The sequence below is a fragment of the Cinclus cinclus genome, chromosome Z, assembly GCF_963662255.1.
Source record: "Cinclus cinclus chromosome Z, bCinCin1.1, whole genome shotgun sequence".
Classification (NCBI taxonomy): domain Eukaryota; kingdom Metazoa; phylum Chordata; class Aves; order Passeriformes; family Cinclidae; genus Cinclus; species Cinclus cinclus.
In genome coordinates this window covers 82,783,175-82,798,947 of record NC_085084.1, presented here as the reverse complement: position 1 = coordinate 82,798,947, position 15,773 = coordinate 82,783,175, and the positions used below count along the sequence as shown (strand labels likewise).

Sequence of the window (15,773 nt, the reverse complement as noted above, 5' to 3'; positions counted from 1 at the left end):
AAGTCCTCCAATTTCATCACGTTGGTTTTGTCTCTGTTCTAACGCAATTTGCCTTTGCTTACTAAACTTGGGTGTTAGGCTTCCATCCCGGTGCCGCATTTAGCTGGGTTGCAGCAACTGCCTCTCTCCACAGCACACACAAAGTTTTGTGCTGCACCTCAGAGGAAGGAGATCAGGCAAAATTATTTTGCCTTCTATCAGGAACAGGCCAAGGACAGGCAAGTGTGCAGCTGCCAGGAGGGAGGCGATGTGCAGAAGCCTGACTGTGAGTCGCTATTATTCTGGTTGCAAACAGAATGGTAATGTATGCTACAGGCTGCCTGGAGCAGCTCCAGGTGGGCTGTGTTTTCCAGGGAAGGAGGAATCCCTGTCAAATCTGCACTGACGTGTCTTGCCAACAGCACAGTAGCTGGTGATTTCAGCACAGGAAAGCTCAAGTCCAATAAAGAACATTCATAAACTTTTGATTTGAGGCTGTTGGCATGGCCATGGCAGCGGCATGGGACAGAGAGGTAGAGGGGCTGTAAAGCAGCAGCAAAACCTCCTTGGTCTTGCAATCCCTGCAGGTTTGAGAGGGGCCAGGAGGACAGTTTCATCATGGAGATTGCCGACATCGCACCCCTCAGGAAGATGAGGATCCGGACGGATGGGAAGGGGACGCGCCCACACTGGTTCATGGAGAGGGTAACACTCTTGGCATCACGGGTCTCTCACAACCTACATGTCCTGGAGCCTCTCATCCCCTGGCAAAGAGGAGAAAGACACCAAGGGATTCGTTTTTATTAATTTTCTACACTTTTTTCTGTTCGGTTTCTCATGGTTTTTCTCTGCATTGATTGAGTCAAGAAAGAAGAGAGCAGAGGGAGAAGCTGTGTTTTAAAGCTCTTTTTGTGGTGGAATCACCACGTCTGGAAGTGCCCACATTTGTGGGTTCTGGTTTAACAATGATCACTCTGGTGCTGGGTTAATGGGTGGATGTGATCATATTGGACATCTTTTCCAACCTAAATGATTCTATGGTTTCACCACAGATTCTGCTGTTAGATCCCACTCTCCTCTGCACAAGCCTTGGTTTGTCACCAGGACAATATTTGCAATATTTTCTGGTCCCTGGGTTGTACCCTCAGCCCCTGCAGATCTCTGCCATGTGGCAATCTGAATCTCTGGGAGGGTGGATGTTTGTCTGCCAGACAGAGACACCCTGAGCCATGTGGGACATTTTCCAAATAATCCATCCATTCAGCTGGATCATCCCATCTCTCCTCTCTTCTTCTCCTCTAGCACACACATTAGTTTCTTTTCTTGTCCATAAAGGTAAGGTGTCATTTTTATCCTGCATTTTGAATGGAGCATGCTAGTTGATGGCGCTTTCCCCTGATGTCCTACCTTGCACAAAAGTACAGTGCTTGCCTTTATCTTTGCTGTCAAACCATCAGCTCCTTGAAAGGATCATCTCTATCTGGGCAGTCAAAAGTAGTTTTTGCTTGTTGTGGGTCCCTATGGTCCTTATATAAAATAGAGAGGGAACAATGTGCAGGCTGCAGACTGTCAGATGTCATTCATGCAGAAATACATCTCTGCCAGTTTCCTTTACCATGCTTTTCCAGGAGTCTACATCCTGCTGGATTTCTGTATCTTGACTTTTTTATGAGAACAGTTTAAGACCTAGTAGCTCAACCATGGTCAGAGGGGGCACTGCAGGATTTTTTAATTGGGTCCTTTATCCTTTTTGACTTATTTACACACAGATAATGTGTTTCTGAACATTGACCCCACACAGCCACCAGTTTTCAGCAAAGTGATGGACTTCATTTTTAGAAGAATTTCTGTGCTGCAGTACCATTTTTTATTTCAAAATTTCCACTTCTAAATTTTTTCTCAGCAGATGGGGAAGGAGGGTAACTGAAAGAGGGGGAATTCAGGCTGGATATTACGAATAAATTATTTCCTGAGAGGGTGGCAAAACACTGGCACAGGTTGCCCAGGGAGGCTGTGGCTTCCCTAACCCTAGAATTTTTCAAGGGCAGATTGGACAGGGCTTGGAGGAACTAGGATAGTGGAAGGTGTTCCTGCCCACAGCAGGGGGTGGGACTGGATGAGTTTTAAAGTCCCTTCCAACCCTTAACATTCTATGATTTTATGATGATGTTTCTGCAGCTCCTCAAAGGATTATACCTCCAGCACATATCTTTAGAATTGATGCCACAGATTCACAGTTTTTCTATCTGTGCCTAAGGAATAACTCAATCTGTTGTCTGATTTGATTCAGATGTCTTGGTCAAACTCCCTTCGTAATTTCTCACATGCTTTCCCCTGAGTTTTATAAATTGTATTCATATAAAATGAAATCAAATAAAGCTTATTCATCCACAGGCATTCCAGGTCTTGCAGTCATGAATCAGCAGCAGCACAAAGGCAAGAGATGGCTGCATCTTCAGTTGTGCCTTCTCACCTTCCTGTTGCCTTGTCTGTCCAGACATTCCATACCCTCATCCTGCTGGACTGTCCTAACAAAAGTCAAGATTTCCCAGGGAAGTGGGCACAGAGGACTCTCATTTGGACCTATCCAGTGGGTTTATATCCACCTTCCAGTTCTACAAAAGCCCCAGGCAGATCATGCAACAAGAACAGGTCTTGAGAGCAGACCTAAAAGAGAGCTTGTAAAAGTGAGGAAGAACAACTTTTTACAGGGGCAGAATGAAGGGCAATGGCTTTACACTAAAAGAGGAGCCATTTAGATTAGGCACTAGACAGAAACTCTTGGCTGTGAGGGTGGGCAGGCCCTGGCACAGGGTGCCCAGAGCAGCTGGGGCTGTCCCTGGATCCCTGGCAGTGTCCAAGGCCAGGCTGGATGGGACTTGGAGAAGCCTGGGATAGTGGAAGTTGTCCCTGCACATGGCAGGAGATTAAACTGGAAGGTCCTTAAGGTTGCTTCCAACCTAAACCATTATTTTATCATTCTATAGTTTTAGAAACTTATGGAAATTATGCCTATAGTTTCTAATTTTCTTGGATAAACAGATCACAGAGGACTTTAAAACTCCAATATTACATAGAGAACTGTACTTATTGGTTTTCTTTCCCACCTTCCCTGCAAAGGTAAACACAGTATTTGCATTCCCAGGCAGAGGGTGGCTTACAGAAGCATTCTGGAAGAGGGGAGGACGGATTTTTGCTCTCTGATTTGTATTCCATCCTTAAAAACTTACGTAGCCTGGTGTGACATGAAAACTGATCGGAGCCCATTTCCATTTCTGTCAAAAGTGCATATTAAGACTGCATAATGAAATACTTGTGGGGGTAGTGCTAAACTCTCAGACAGATGGTTCACAGTTAGTGCTAACTAGCACAGTGAAATGAGAAGCTAGATTAAGCCATCAACCCCATAATTAACCATTTGTTGCTCCATTTATCTACACGATATTCTCCGTTTTCTTGTTCTATTAAACTAACAATAAATGATCTTTTTAATTTGCTTTGGTCTTTTGGTAAACTGTTGCTAGCCATAATTTATACTGCTTTTAGTATCAGATATAGAAATGCATAAATACCAATTAAAATGCATGAATTATCAATGATTCTGTACACAGGCAAAAGATTCAATTTACAAGCAGGCAAGTAGTCATATTTTTTTTCTGTCTACATAAAATACACTAAAATTTCATTCAGAATCTCAGTGAAGTAATGAACTTGGTGTTGAAAATTCAAACTGCACCACAAGTAGCAATAAGCTTTAAATGCTAGTACCTAAACCTCTAGAGAGAACAAAATTTGATTAGTGATGTTTTGCAACAAAATGAATATTATTGATCATTACTTTGCCCAAAAAGGCAACGTGAATGTTCTCCAAAGCTAAAGGATGCTTTCTGATCTGTTGGGAGGGACACAGAGTGGGAATTTTTCCCACTGATCTAATGTTGAATCTCATGTTCTTCCACATCAAGCTAACATGACACTGCCGAAAAAACAGGGAACAAAATCAAAAAATCACAGAATGATTTGGGCTGGAGGGACCTTAAAATTCATCCCATTCCAGTCCCCCTGCCACGGGCAGGGACATCTTCCACCATCCCAGGTTGCTCCAAGCCCTGTCCAAACTGGCCTTGGACACTTCCAGGGATCCAGGGGCAGCCACAGCTGCTCTGGGAAACCTGTGACAGGGCCTCACCCTCCTCAGCATAAAAAAAATTTCACTCTAATTAGGAAACTTATTTAAATGCATGCTTTGGAGACCTCTTCCTGGGATAGATGCTTTCTCAGTCCCTGTGATGGTTTCACCTGCTGCCCAATGTCTTAGCTATGAAGTTGAAAAGCTGGAAACAAGAAGGGATGAAAGCTCAGTGAAATAGCAGGAATTATGAGACTGTTGAATTCTGCAGAGTTGCTTCCCTCAGAATTTTAATGTTACTTTGTGCTGTCAAAGCCAGACAGATAAGAAGCTGCCTTAATGAAGCACTAATTGCATTGCATTCAAACGTCACAAATAATCCTGCATGTGGGACTTGGTCTTTATTCAGTCCTTTCTCCTTTGTATAAAGAAGATTAAGAGAATTTGAGAATTATTATTGAGAATTGAGAATTATATAGCTGAAGCTGACTTTTATTCTTTGCAAAAGGGAGAAGTCTTTTTGTTTTACAGTCAGAAGTTCCTGGGTTTAAGTGAAGAATAATGACATGCAACAGAAGAATAAAATCCTGTGTTTGAGCCCTTAAAGGTGAATTCCAGGATCTGTGTATTTTGGTGTCAACAGAGTAGGAGACCCTGTGGAGCATGTTTTACATGGCATCTGGAAAAAGGCTGGGTAGGGGTAAATCAAATATTCGGACATGTCAAACCTTCCCATCGCAGGACACAGTGTGCAATTAATTTCAAATTGTAGGTTTAATGGTCCTGTCAATTACTATATTTGCTCAGCAACAAAGCAAATTACCAATGTGTTATTCATACACACTTCTGCCACTTTCTTTTCATGGCTTATTGGTGTTCTGCAGCCCAGTTAAGCTCCCTGCATAATTAGCAAGAAAGTTTGAGCTGAAAAGGACACTGGGTGCCCATGGCAAGTTCTAGGTACTCTAAAAACAGCTTAAGTGCAATGCAAGGTAGTGGTCTCATTGCCAAGCAGTAGCTAGTTTTACTGAGAGGAAGAGACAGAAATTAAATATAGTCTCAGCTAAGCTCGATGAGATGACTTTCTTGACCCTCATGATTGAAACCAAATTCCTGCATCATCATCCTCTATGTGTGCAACACCTACAAACATCTCTTTGCAGGGTGGGATACATTTCCTGTTATTTTAGTCACTGAAAAAGGCTACATTCAGCTTTCACCTTTTCCTCTGTAGTGCTGAGTCAGGCAGACCTGAGAGAGGGAATGATGCCTCCAGAAGCTCCTTACCTGCCCCCTGTTTAGGTGGGATGTGGGGCTTCCCTGGGGATACCCAGGTCCTACCAACGGACCACATTATGTTCTTTGGGCTGGATGACCAGCATTTAGGGGGTCCATGCTGGGCAAGTGAGAGGCAATGTACCCACATTGTGACCCAGAGGTCAGCCTGCTACTGCTGCTGCTTCTGTGTCCCTTGCTTTGAGCATGGAATTGTTGTTTGGGTGGGAAATGACTTTTAAAGATTGTCTCATTCTACCTCCTTCCATGGGCAGGGACACCTTCCACTGTCCCAGACTGCCCTACCCAACCTTGGACACTGCCAGGGATCCAGGGACAGCCCCAGATGCTCTGGGCACCCTGTGCCAGGGCCTGCCCACCCTCCCAGCCAGCAATTCCCAATTCCCAATATCCCATCCATCCCTGCCCTCTGCCACTGGAAGCCATTGCCCGTGCCCTGTCCCTGCATGCCTTGTCCCCAGTCCCTGTCCAGCTCTCCTGGAGCCCCTTCAGGCCCTGCCAGGGGCTCTGAGCTCTCCCTGGAGCCTTCTCTTGTGCAGCTGAGCACCCCCAGCTCTGCCAGGCTGGCTCCAGAGCAGAGGGGCTCCAGCCCTGGAGCATCTCCGTGCCCTCCTCTGGACTGGCTCCAGCAGCTCCACGTCCTTGTGCTGTTGGAGCCCAGGGCTGGAGGCAGCTCTGCAGGTGGGGTCTTACCTGAGCACAGGGGCAGAAGGATTTGTTGGATGATATCCCTTGGGCAAAAAAATGCTCATAAAATGAAACACTTCTCCCTGTCTGCCGCTCCTGTAGCACCACTCCAGAATGAGATACCAGGGACAGGTCTCTTTTTCTGTCCTCACTGCTTACAGTCAGGTGCACACAGATGCAATCACACATCCTGGATGAGGGGCAGAGGATGGAATAAACTGTAATTTTGTTCCAGCAGCTTTAGTAGCCAGACTTTTTTCTCAGACAGCATCTGGAGCACTGAGCATGGTCTGGGATTTGTGAGAGGCCTGACCCCTGTGTCTGCGAGTGCTCTCCAGCTGACAACTCTAATCTGATTCTTTCCCCACTGCTTCCCTCAGAATACCCTGCAAGCTTTGTTCAGGACAGTTTGCTACTGAGAGTGTCGCTGTCATTCCCAAGGAAGCCAGAAGTACTGCTGGCTAAACCTTTTCCAACAAAGATTTTATGCACTGGGCTGGGAGGAAAATAGACATTTTCAGTCAACCTGACACCACTCACAGTTCAATTTTGCAAAGAAAAGTTTCGTGCTGGAGTCCTAAGAGGGTGCAGGCATCGTTCACACATCCTTGAGAGAGGACACTTCTGTGCCCCAGCAGAAAGGCCACCAGCTGGGCTGGGGGAGACCTGATTTCTGCTTGGCTCAAAGCGAGGGTCTGAATCAGCATCTCTTGACTCACAGAACAGTTTTTTTGACCACAAAGTAATAGTGTCACTGGCTATGAATAAGCAGCTCTTTAGAAAAGTGGGACATCTTCTGCAGCCAGAAATGTCCTGTCCCCCTGGGACAGGGGGTGAAAGTGCTGTGTTACAGATCCCTCTTTAAAACCAGGCAGATTGAAAACCCCAGATGAGCATTCTACCCACAGAACCATTCAATGTACAAACAGCATGGCTTACTGCTTATCTTCAGTGTAGCTGCTGCCCTCTTTAAAGAAATTTTTTTATAAGCTGGAGCAGTATTCTTCTTTTGAACTGCTGAAAACTCCATCAAGGGTTGGTTGGGGTCAACAGAAGGCCATGGGCTGGGACACCTGAAGTTTGAAAACAGAATTTGATCACGTTTTTTCTCAAGATAAGTTTTACTGAGGTTTTTTTTTTTTCCTTAGGCTGATATATGAGCATGCAGTGGAAGGGGTGGTCAAGGGGCTACAGGAAGCATGTGGAGTACTAGGAAAAGATGAAGAAAATAGAGTTTTTAAGCCATGACAAGAAAAGGCTGAGGGGAAATCCAATTACACTCTTCTGCTGCTTGAAAGGAGGCTACAGAAACCATTGATCCAGACTCTTCTCAGAGGTAGACAGCAAAAAGTCATGAGGCAATGGACATGACTTGAACCGAGCAAAACCCTGATCGGATATAAAGAATAAAATTTTCCCAGTGAGAGTGGTGCAGCCCTGGGATGAGGATTCAGAGTGTCTGGGGAATCTACATCCTTGAAGGATTTCACAGCTCAGTTGGACATAGCTTTTGCATGGCATTCAGCCACGCTTGGAGCAGTGGGTGCAGCTGTAGACCTCCAGGCATCCATTTTAATGTAACATTTCCCACCACTCCTGATTCATTCCTCCCCAGGACTACACCACACTCCTTTGACACGTTGTGTTTTCGTGGCCTTTGCAGGGGCAGTGTTTTCTGATGCACTGCTACACACAGGTACAGTCTCTGTTTCTGTGAGATGGTGACACAAATGGCAATTTACAGCGCTGTCTCCTCCCTTGCCTTCAGCTCCCCCAATTTAGTGAGAACTTACTGCTAGGTTTTCTGCTCCAGGCAGGTGTAATGCTTTTCTCCCACTTGACTGATGCTCCACTGAGCCCACACACAGCAAGAGACATAAAGGTGGGTATTTTATTAGGCATTTGTTGGAGTAACTTGTTGAGTTGCTCTGAATTCATTCCCATTCTGTTCTTATCACTGCAGAATCTGAGCTGCTTCCATGACACATTAGATAGTGTGACTAATATCTGTTGCATACTGTTTGTTCTGTCACCTTTTCCCAGAGGGAGAAGTGTGTGAAATATTAAGTTTTTGCTGGCCTAATTTTATCTTGTGCCTTGTTTTAACTTGTTTGGGCTTGTGTCTCTCTACAATGATTTCTGCATGTTCATGCAAAGGAGACAGGCAAAAGAAAGATGCTGAGTGTTTCGGGGAGAGGTAGTGAAGTTTTTAGTGGCTCTGTTACTTCTTTGGAGTGAATTCCATGATGGTTCACAGGAGAGGTCTGACTCTCCTAGAGATGAGCTTTGTCCATATTTTATGTCAGAGGAGCAAATTTCTCCCTTTGCTTTGTCACATGGTTAAAAAAGCATTATAATACTGTGAAGACCATTTCTCAGGACAAGCCACCACAGCAAAAATGGTCCATAGGCACAAGCTCCATTTATCCCAGAAGAGTTCAGTCTGGGCTTTGGAGCTATGGCCAAGCTCTCCCCATGTCCCACCAGATAATGCACTTTATAAGTTTAGCATTTGCCCTCATTCAAATGGTAAGTAAGTTTTCCCCCCACCCCATTTTGGCTCTTCACAGATCACCCTGAAGAATCTTACTAACCAAGAAGTGGCCACATTTACCTATGGGGATTGGCTGTCCAAGCTGAAAAATGACAAGGGAAGCCTGGTGTGTGAGATGCCAGCTGTCATAAACGATGAGCAGATGATGGAGGACACCACATACACTCTTCAGGTTAAAACCAGTGACATTGGAGGTCAGTCTTTGCTAGATAAGTTATGTATTTTCTAGTATGAAGTTTGTTTTTTAGCAACGGAAAGAAAAAAAAAAACATCTGCTTAATTTGAAATTACATTTGAAAAAAACATAGTTTCACTGGAACACAACCATGGCAGTATCTAAGACACTCATTCTCATCTGATCTCTGGGAATAACATATTTAGACACAAGGCCCAGGTCTGACTGCTCTTTGATTCCTCTGAAGGCGCCCAGACAGAAACTATTACCAGACCAAGCTGCACAGTTCAGCAGCCACATTTTTCTTTTTTGGTCAGGTTCATCCATGTAGGGTGGTCAGAGCTGGTGTTCTTCTGGTTTTCAGTCAGCACTGTCTGCCTTACCTAATGCAGACAGCAATAATTCACCCACCTTTTCGAAGTGTTTTGAGACCATTTATCTCAGGTTGTGGAAAAAAACATTCTTAAATGCACACCAGATAGAAGAGGTGGAACAGAGTATACAGAAAGAGCTTCAAGACCCAAGAAATAGGGTTTCAATGTAATTTCCTGGGATCACTGCCTCTTTTCATGGGAAATTTTGTCAGGGTGCTGGATGAAATCTGCTGCCACATACAAGGGGAATCATGCCAAAATGGGGAAAGCCAGACATTGTCTTGAAGACACTTTATTTAACAGGTCGGTCCTCAAGTGAGATTCTGTCACACCAGTGCACATAACCAGCTCCTGACCTCTAAATATCTCTCTTTTTTATTTCCTTCGTTCCTTCTCTTTGGGTTTTTTTAGTTTTTTGTTTTTTGGGGTTTTTTTGGGTTGTTGTTGTTGTTGTTGTTTTTTCCTGGTTTTATCAGCAATAATTTATGCAGCTTCTAAGGTTTGATCCAAGAATATCAAAATTTCTCTGGCAGAGCATTTTCGTGCCACCTCATAACTTCTTATCTATCTTCTCTGCCAGCTGCTTGTCTGAAAGACATGTAGTGAAATACAAAAAACAAAACAGAGAGAGAGAGAGAGAGAGAGAGAGAGGAAGATTTGTTTATGTATCCGGCCATCCATCTAATATAATGGAAGATCTTTCTGTGACCTTTTTTGTGAAAACCAGCCGTAACTCACAAAGGCAATGGAAATAGAAATGAGAGGAGAATAGAAAATGACAGCAGCAGCAGACAGATCTGCCCTTCCCATTGAATGAAGGATGACGGGTATTAATGAAGAAACATTTTATTTCATTATGAACAGAGACAACCAGTAGGAAAGAGCAGATTACAGAGAGGTTTCAGAGAGTCTGTTTGTGATTAGATCACACAGCTCACTGACATAATGTTGAACTTTATCCAGCTTATCTAAAACAGGTGCAAGTCATGAACCATCTCCCTTTTTTGATCATTATGTATTCCACAATTACTCCTGGTTGGACCAATTCAGGAAGAAAGACATTTTATCCTTGGTAATGTTTAAACATGTTATATCATCTCCTGCCTCACTGACATTGTCAAGGAGCAGCAATACTGCCCAAGGACTGGAATTAAATGTGTTTATTTCTAGGTATAAAGTTTTTCTTTGCAATGGCTTTCAACTTTCCAGGCATTAAGAGTCATGAAAATGGAAAAAGAAAAAAAAAACCAGCAGGCAAAATAATCTCACCTATTTGCCACTCTGAAAAATTATATTTCTGGTTTTAGTTCCTCCTAGTCTAGACTGTCTCTAGTCAATTCATCTGGGAGAGCAGTCTTTATCAGTGGTCTGTATAAACTCTCCTGAGGCTCTCTGCCTCTTGAGTTTTTCTTAATGAGATTCAGACAGAGACATCATGATTAAGTTAGGTTAGATGGCTAAAGTTAGGGAAAATGAATCCCACAAAGAACATTCTGCAGCAAACTAGAAAGCATAAGCTATTTTCTCCCCACCACACACACGTTTAACAACAACACTGTTTTACATTTTCCTCAAAGAAACTTTTAAGTTACCGTTTGTTTTTTGCAAAGTCACTCTTCTCCAGGGAAAATTCAACCTACAGAGTTTGCAACAGGAAAAAACTCTGCTCCTGTAAAGCTCAAATCACCTCTTTTCCACCACCAGTAGTACCTCAGATGGCTGTCAGACTACATATAGATAAGAAGAGGTTGTTAGGGCATACACTTCCAGAGTCAGGTGGGTAATCTTTGGTTAAAATCAAGGTCTTGATCTCAGATGTAAAGCACAATCTGTTTTTCTTCAAGGCAGGACCCATAGACAGAAATGCAACAGAGCCAGACCACTCTATGGCTATTTCTGATGCACAGAAATGTCTTTTGGCTGGTTAATTTTTACTTTCCCTATGCAGGCATCACATACATGTTAATGCAGTAAAGACAGAGAGTGAAAAAATACTGCTTCCTCATTTTCCAAGCACTAATGAAACAGAAGGTTTTTATCTCTGCTGTTATAAGATTAATTAGGATGTTGTCAACTCAGTTCCAACCTACAAATTACATAATTTAGGATAGTTGGTGTCAGTTCCTAGTGCCTTATATAGGTCTTTTTTATGTCAAAAGAAGGACACTCTTTGGCCACAGAAGGCTGTGGCTCAAGCCCAGAGTTTGTTTAAAAATGAACCATCTGGTCAGTAAGAATCACATAATCATAGAGATTTCTGTTGAAAGGGTCCTCTGGAGGTTATTTCACCCATTTTCCTGCTCAAAGGAAAGCAGCAGGTCAAGACAGCTAAGAGTGCCCAGCCAAACACTGGGCAACTCTAGGAATTGTGATGCCACCACCTCCCCAGGCATCTGCACCCAGACCTGCACCATATTCCTAAGAAACTTGTTTTTTTCATCATTCCCAGCCTGAATATCCCCAGCAGCTTGTCACTGTGGCTTTTTGGGGTATGACATGACACAGTGCATGGCCCTGTCATCATTACCACTGTCCCTGCACATGGGGCCCCTGTGCACCTGCCCCAACTCCTCTCAGGGCTTCCCCTCACAGTAATGTGTCCCAGCTCTTGCACATCTTAGTAGTCATCCTCTGAGCTCCTCAGTGTCTTGACAAAACCCAGGAATTCAGACTGGTGTTTCCCACTGAAATCTGGAAACTTCCTGCTAGCTTGGATCTAATCAGAATATGAATGGTACTGCTGTAAACTCTGGGTCATCTTCAATTTCCCAGCATATACAAGGTTAATTCCAACTCAGAGAGAGGATTTTGCATTTCTCCTTGCTGAATTCCATGGGATTTCTGCTTGCCCAGTCCTCAGGTTTCTCGAGGTCCATCTGGGTTGGAATTCTGGCATTCAGCATGTCAGTCACTCAGAAGAATCTTAGCTGGAAAATCCGCTCGGGATACACTCTGCCACTGTTTAGGGTGTTGATGATGAAGTTCAGCTCAGTTCTGCAGATCCCAGTATCAATCCATGAGCTATTTCACTCATCACCAGTTAAGGCTGGTATAACCACAGTACCTTAATCTCTTCATTTTTCAAGTTTTTACAGTTCCCAAATGTGCCTGACAGTTTCCTGGAACTGACAACAACAATGACAACAAAAATATGAGAGACCCAAATAAGTGAAATGTACATTGATTTAACATTTCTGTTTTTTACTTTCCCATCTCCTGCTAATTGCCTGTGAGGGAAATGTCACAGCATGAGACCTTCATAAGCTTCTCCCTGCAGGGACGGTTTTGCTAAGAAACAGTTGGTTCTGTGCTTTTTGAGACCTGGCATTAATTAGGAGCCTGCTCCTTGCAAGGAAATGAACTTCAGTTTGCTTTGTTCCTCACCTCAGCAAGCTTTGGGGTCATAAAAAGTACTGCCAGATGAACTGCCTGGATCCCTGATGCCTTCTCTTCCTACTTAAACCCTTCCCAGGGAACTGTTGAAAATTGGCCCAAATTTAACATGGGCAGCTTCTCTGTTGCTTTGCCTTTCCTCTGTATGACTCTTTTTCTCCTCTTTTTCTTCTAGCATTTTTTCTTTCTCAGTCCTTCCATAAGAACAGTCATTATTTCCTCCTAACTTCTGTATTCAAGTAATAATCCTGTGGAAGTGGGACCTTTCTCCAGAAGTTTGCAGTCCCCTTAACTTTGTCTCTGCATTGTGTTTGAATGGAGCTGTGGGAAATACTGTCTGTGTGGCTCAAAGTGGATTTGTGATGCTCTTGTGTAAGAAAGGGCCTGGCAGGAGGTTGGACTTTCAAAGCTGGGCTATCCAAACGAGGGCAGCATATGCTGAGTTTCTTTGTAAGGCAGATTTGAGCTTGATAGTCTCATTTTCCAAAATATAAGGGCCTTGGCTGTGACACAGCAATGACTGTCTGCCCATGTGTAATCTTTTTTCTCTCTGTGAGTTATATTTTGGCATCAAAATTAAAATGTGATCGTTTTCATCAAACTATAAATGGGTGAAAATGTAAACTTGCAGCTAAAATGTAAGGTCACTGCAGGTGGTAGTTTGACCTTGAACTCCCCAAAAGTCAGGAAAACAGCATGACTGTTTTCATTGGTAAAATATGGGCAGTAGAGGACAAACAACACTTAATATCAGGTAATAAAGATCTTGGAAATTTTTTATTTTCCTAGCATATACACAAGAAGAAGGTGGAAGTTTGTAGGACAAACTGTTGCATGAGAAAGTGGGACTTTTTCCATTAATTGCAGTGTGGACAATATTTTGAGAAAGAGCAGTATAGAAGGAAGACCTGCTGGGTCTTGAGAGAAGTGGGCCATGCTGCAGTGGCTTGGCTGATGATCTGTACATAGCTCTGAAATCCCTGTACCATGAAGCACAGGGCGAGAAGGAGGGGACAAACCCAGCTGAAGGATCCTGAGTGCCAAAATTGCTTGGAGAAGGCTGTGGGACTGCAGAAGGGAATGACTGAGTGTCAGAAAGGGACTGTGCTTCATTGGGAAGCCCAGGACAACACTTTGTGGCTAGAAAAGTTATAAAGCATGTTCTTTAATTAATAGATTGCTGGATTCTGCTGGGTAAGTCACTTTTCCTTCCCAAGCTACCTCGGAATAATGAGAGTTACTACCCTGACATCCCCTGCAGAGTGTTATGATGGACAGTCCTCCATCAGAAACAGAAATGTCTGCTTCCTGTGAGCGCTGCCATCACCATGGTCACCACACCTCAAGCACCAGGGCAAAGCCTCCAGCTGTATTTGTATTGATGGAGTGGAAGAGCTGGTTGTCCTTCCTGCAGGATCCTGCACAAATCCACTGAAATGTCTTGGTGGTGCCCAGAGAAACATGAGCACCACTGAAGCCTCTTCCAGCCTGCCTTTGCTGCTTCCCCATGCTGGGCTGGGAGTCAGCCCAACATGGCAGGGTAACCCATGGTATTTTTCTCTGCTCTCTCCTTCCAGGAGCAGGCACCGACGCCAACGTGTCCTTGATCCTGTTTGGGGAGTATGGGGACAGTGGCACCCTGCCTCTGAAGGAGTCCAGCAAGTCTAATAAGTTTGAGAGGAACCAGATGGATGAATTCAGCTTCTCTGAAATGCTGAGCCTGGGAGACCTCTGCAAAGTGCGGATCTGGCACGACAACAAAGGTCAGGGCAGTGGTGGGGGGTGGGAGAATTTGGGATGTTTTCACTTGAGGGAGCACACAGACACAAGACAGGCTGAAGGCACAGTCCCCAGCTCTACTTCAGGATGGGAAAATTACCTGGGTTTTTACCCAGATCCTGTGTCTCAGCTTCCCTGTCTAGCCACACTCCCTTCACGTAGGTGACCCTGGCTGCTTGTGCAGCCTCTGCTGCAGCAGGTCCCTAGCTTCATTCTGGGCTTACAGACACCTCTGCAGCACCAGGGATGCCTCCCCCAGGCCAAAGCCACCCTGGTGTCCCAACACCCTGACTGAATCCATGCAATACCTCTCACACAGGCCAGCATGGCACTCCCAGAGAAATTTTATGTTCTCAGACTGACACTTACACACAGGGAAATGCAGTCTGGCATAACACAGCGAGCCTTAGAAGGCAGAAATAAAGATCTGTGTCTGGCTTTATTAAGATCACTGCAGTGTGCTGCTGAGGGAGGTTCTGACATTTCCCTGCTGCTGGACACCTTGACTGGTGTCACAAACAGCAGAGAAGAGCTCAGTACAACTGTCACAGTCATTTGTGCTGTCATTCAGGCACCAAGTGGTATCTTGTAACAAATGCATCACTAAGTCTGCTGTGGTGACATCCCATCCCATCCCATCCCATCCCATCCCATCCCATCCCATCCCATCCCATCCCATCCCATCCCATCCCATCCCATCCCATCCCATCCCATCCCATCCCATCCCATCCCATCATCCCATCCCATCCCATCCCATCCCATCCCATCCCATCCCATCCCATCCCATCCCATCCCATCCCATCCCATCCCATCCCATCCCATCCCATCCCATCCCATCCCATCCCATTATCCCATCCCATTATCCCATCCCATTATCCCATCCCATCCCATCCCATCCCATCCCAATCTTCCTGTAAAAGAGACCACACTGCATTAGCAATGGCTTGCTCACTAGTGGCCAGCCCTTGCTGCAGCCCAAAGGTGAAGTTCCATAGCTCCCACAGGCTCACCTGAGCCACTATTAATAAAGCTGTTTGGCAGTAATATTTATCACAACCTGGGGAGAAATGGCAGGGGGACTACCCAGTCATTACCTGGTTAAACTGAGGCAGCTGGTTTATGGTTGGGATGGGTTTCATGCCAGTGTTGATGTGACCTGGCCACCACCCTCTCAACTACTCCAAGTTGTGGCAGACAGGGGAGGCTGCATGTCATGCTCTGTTAACAAAAGATGCTATCTCTGGATTAGGCTTTCCCATTGGATAGTCTTTGACAGACAGAAAAAAACACATCTGATGGTAGCCTCTGTCCAAAGTGAAATATGGGAGACACATCCACCTAACATGATTGTTTATTCCCAGACACTGGAAGCTCTAAGCTTGTATTTATCACTCCCATAACACAGCA

General features: G+C 44.6%; 1 protein-coding gene across 1 annotated transcript in view; it reads left to right on the top strand.

The window, feature by feature from the left end:
- Window positions 1–15,773, top strand: part of LOXHD1 (lipoxygenase homology PLAT domains 1) — a 133,068-nt gene that overhangs the window by 100,008 nt on the left and 17,287 nt on the right. Inside the window, exons 34-36 of the mRNA XM_062513988.1 lie at window positions 567–684; window positions 8,662–8,839; window positions 14,165–14,350. Of these exons, the coding sequence (XP_062369972.1) occupies window positions 567–684; window positions 8,662–8,839; window positions 14,165–14,350 (482 nt within the window). The remainder of the gene's footprint in view (window positions 1–566; window positions 685–8,661; window positions 8,840–14,164; window positions 14,351–15,773) is intronic.